At 43.5% G+C, this 4,178-nt stretch overlaps 2 protein-coding genes across 2 annotated transcripts in view; both read left to right on the top strand.

Annotated features, from left to right (window-relative positions):
* The window catches only part of Tsen15 (tRNA splicing endonuclease subunit 15), a 14,893-nt gene extending 12,584 nt beyond the window's left edge, over positions 1-2,309 (top strand). Inside the window, exons 4-5 of the mRNA XM_021167359.2 lie at positions 1,149-1,290; positions 1,759-2,309. Of these exons, the coding sequence (XP_021023018.1) occupies positions 1,149-1,290; positions 1,759-1,779 (163 nt within the window). The 3' untranslated portion in view covers positions 1,780-2,309. The remainder of the gene's footprint in view (positions 1-1,148; positions 1,291-1,758) is intronic.
* Positions 2,144-4,178, top strand: part of LOC115030678 (putative uncharacterized protein DDB_G0294196) — a 27,948-nt gene continuing 25,913 nt past the window's right edge. Inside the window, exon 1 of the mRNA XM_029475677.1 lies at positions 2,144-2,204. Within this exon, the coding sequence (XP_029331537.1) occupies positions 2,144-2,204 (61 nt within the window). The remainder of the gene's footprint in view (positions 2,205-4,178) is intronic.

Below are 4,178 nucleotides of genomic sequence, written 5' to 3'. Positions count from 1 at the left end.
CCTTCCTTCCTTCCTTCCTTCCTTCCTTCCTTCCTTTTTCTTTTCATCTCTGTCCTGGTCTCACATAGTCTGCCAGTACGGCATACTTAGAGAAATTTACTTTCAGCGTGTCCATTACAGGGTTTATGGGCGTTGACTAGGCTCTGTGTAATGTGAGCGGCTGAGAGCAATGTTGCTCTTGCAGAAGCCTCTGGTTTTGTGCCCAGCACCTATATGGCAGCTGGCTGGCAACTGCAGTTCCAGAGACTCCAACACTGTCTTCTGTGGGCGCCGCACACACGTGATAGATAGGTAGATACGTGTAGGCAAAACACTCACATACAGAAATAATTTTTAACAAGCAATATTTGACAATTTAAATAATAAGTATAAGGGGAGAATGGAATTAACTTTTGAGTGAGAAAATGATGCCAGAGAATAGTGTGAATAAAGGAATATCAGAAATCTTGAGAATGTTAATTAAAAGACTAATGTGGCTTCCTCCAATTAACTTGGGACAGACACACCAAAAACAAACCTGACAATAATAGGAGAACAGTTGGGCCAATGGGTAACCAATGGAGAGTTACATATTCAAAGGCAGTAGTTATAAACCCCATGGAGAAACAAGAGGCGTGTTTGTTACGTCTGTTGGTTAGTTTTCAGATATTTTGAGTCAGGGTCTCACTGTGTAGCCCTGGCTGACCAGGAACTCTGTAAACTAGACTTCTCTAATTTCCTGTGACTCTCCTGCTCTGTCTCCCGGACTGGGAGCACAGGCGTCTTCCATCACAACAGCCCTATAATCTGTTTAAAATAATAGACCCAAGTGTCACTTTGTTCCAATCAGTAACCAAGTTGGAAAACAGGAAAATTAACATCTATGGTCCTTAGCCAACTAGATGCACAAAACACTGTTAGGTTGTAGTTGTAGTTGTTTTATAGGTTTCAGAGTCAGCTAACCCGGAGAGAGTGAAAAGGCAGTATGTAGGCCTTTCTTAGGGTGTCTGCGTGAGAAGACAGCTTCAGATGTTCCCATTTGAGCCTATAGACACGGCTTTAGCATTTTGGATGCAATATCCTATCTTTCCCTCAAGAACTTATACTGTTTGATCTTACTGTTAATTGAGTAACCATGAGTCTCAAACAAACTTTGTCTTCATTTTCAGGATAAGGGAAATCTTGAAGGCGTCTAGAAAGTTGCAAGGCGATCCAGAACTGCCGATGTCTTTTACTTTGGCCATAGTGGAGTCAGATTCCACAATAGTCTATTATAAACTTACCGATGGATTTATGCTGCCAGACCCTCAGGTCAGTTTTGAAGTGATTGACAGGAAACAGTAATGGGAGAGAGAGACATGGCCTGACCCCAAGTGTGGATCAGGCTTCCACTTCTTTTGCCATGTGAGAAATTCAAGGCAAAAAAGGCTTGGTTTTTATTCCTCAGATAAGAAAAGGCTGCTTTTTCCTAGCTGTTTTTTGAAGAAATAATTTAATTTTCCTGTTTTGTGAAGAATATCCCATTTTTCCAGAGCATTTTGTGCAGTCATGCATCTAAGTAGCTGGAGTGAAATGCAAAGGCCAGTAACAGTTGTAGTCAGTTGCTTACTGAGAACCCTGAGTTAAAGTTCTGTCCCTAACATTTTAGTACATGTCTGGTATTTGCTTGCTCAGCATTTGTCCACCTAACTGTGATAGTTACACTAAATATCTTTATAATTTTAGTCTTGCATGTGCTGTCTATTACTTGTTCTCTGACCTTCTTCCTCTGTGTTGCAGAATATTTCTCTTAGAAGATGACATCTGCCCTTCTTGGTGCTGACTTCAGTTCTGAAAGATTGGATGTGAGGCTCCTCATCGAGCTGTTGTCTTTTATCTCAGAGGTAGTCAGGGCTGACTTAGCTAGTCCCAACCCATAAACTTCCTTTCAGAATAAAGCCTTCTCCGATGGAAGCACTATATTGCTTGCAAATATAGTTAGCCTAGAACTTTCTTATCAGAGACAGTACAGTTAAATGCGGGTTTACATCAAGGATACGTGCAGAGTTGTGGAGCCTGGCGGTGCCTCTGCCATCCCACACCCATAGTCAATAGATAGGTATCGGTGAGCGGTACGGAGAAAACGCTACAGCAAGAAAACGGACACAAGAGCATTAACGTGGTCATGGGTGTGAATGACACGTCAGGCTATGAAAGTGACAATCAGATTACTGGTCGTGGTCTCAGTAGGATGGCAGGCAGCAAATGGATGCATTTGCCCTTCTCCACATTTCATTTGTCATTTGTATTACTTTTATAATAAAATGGTTTAAAATAAAAATATCTTGAAATCTCTCATAATCATCCATCATTGCATGCTAAAGCTAGCAATGTAGCTAGCCTTATAACAGCACTTTTATGATCTGGGCTGCTGTCTCACTGAGGTGCCACTGAGATGCGCTTCCTCTCTCAGCCTGTTGTCGCCTGTGGCAGCTTCCTATGTCTGTGATGCACTCCGCCTCTCAGGGTTTGGTAGAGGCCGCATTCTGTGCCTTGCCAAATGGGCTATCCCAGCACAACTGGTTGCTTTCTCAAAGCCAAGAGTCAGCAGGTTGGACCTATTGTCTCATGTCACAGGTTTCCTGTCTTTTTTGCCTTGTTTCTCAATTAGAAGCAAGTCACAGTTTCCACCTACACCAGATCTCATGGCTCATTAGGAAGTAGTAGTGACAGGAATGGGGAAAAACAAAAACAAAACCAACAACCAGACAAAAGCTGGGCGTAGTATGCAGAGTGTAATAGGCTTTTCTTGCTCTGTACGTGACCTACGCTCTTGACCATGCCTGAGACCCACTTTTTCTTGATGAAAGACTTTCACAACTTCAGATTCCCTTTGCTGCCCCCAGAAGGCTTGAAGAAACGTGTTTCTGCCACTCCAGTGTGGCAGTTCCAGATCCAAGAGTCCTAAAGTATAACTTCTCACCTTAATTCCTACTGTGTCGCATTGGACTGCATGTAAGGAATTCTTTCGTTTTGGTGCTGGAGAAAGCAATCTACGTTTCAGACAGAAACGTGTAGCTTAAAAAGGTCAGAAACAGCCGCGTGTGGTGGCGCACGCTTTTAGTCCCAGCACTTGGGAGGCAGGGGCAGGCGGATTTCTGAGTTCGAGGCCAGCCTGGTCTACAGAGTGAGTTCCAGGACAACCAGAGCTACACAGAGAAACCCTGTCTCAAAAAACTAAAACCAAACCAAAACAACATAAAAAGGTGAGGTCACTGAGTCAGACCAAAATGACCAAAATGGCCTTTTAGGTCTCAGGCCGGCACTCGGTTTCATTGTACAGTTTGGATTGTTGATTTCAGAATGCTCTTTGTGGCTCAAAGCTATTCCGCCAGAGCCAGCTAGGTACCTGCTAAGGTGAACAATGCCCTAACAGTCTGCAGGGAGGAAAGGGAAGCATCTCATTTTAGTGAAACAACTCAGTGAAGTGGCCTGTTTAAGTAACTTTGTAATTGAGTTTACGGTAGACTTTCCCATTAGAGCAAGAGGCCTGAAGAACAGAACAGGAAACCATGTTCTTTTAAAAACACACCTCTGTCCCAATTCCCACAGTAACCGGTACTTTGCAGACTCAGTAACTATTTGACCAACAAAGCATGCTGTATGTAGACTTGGGTCTTAGGACAGTGCCTTGGTTTTTGCCTGGAGGCAAATTGAAACAGTCCACATGGGCAGCAGAGGGTGCTGTAGACTAAGCGCTTCTCCAGACTGCAGGCTCCAATTAGCTTGTGGTTTTTCTTGAGAAGACTTCTCGAATTGTTTCAATCTGTGGGAAGTGGTATAAATAAAAGTACAAATAAGGGTGCCCACACCCCCTCTTTCTGACAGACCTTTAAAATTACACACTACCCGCATTAAATATGGGAGTTGAGTCAGGCTTTGCTCAAAATGTAAATCTATATTTAAAAGCAAAAGCCTGTTGGGGGAAGGGGCGAGTAGGAGAGACCTCTTTTTCCCCCCTCAATCCATATGTATTTCATTTTTGCTTGCAGAAGCCTGATTTATTCAGTGAGATTCAGGATTAGTTACCTAGCACACAGTGCCTAAGCTCAACGTGAATCCCTGCTGTATTCCATTTAAGCTTGCTTCCTTCTTTCCAGTTGGAAGGAGAGGAAAAGACTCTGCATGCTCTCCACCCCCCACCCCCACCCCCCACCCCC

Source organism: Mus caroli, chromosome 1 (genome assembly GCF_900094665.2).
Source record: "Mus caroli chromosome 1, CAROLI_EIJ_v1.1, whole genome shotgun sequence".
NCBI lineage: Eukaryota > Metazoa > Chordata > Mammalia > Rodentia > Muridae > Mus > Mus caroli.
The sequence above is the reverse complement of the archived record's forward strand: the minus strand, read 5'-3'. Positions and strand labels throughout refer to the sequence as shown.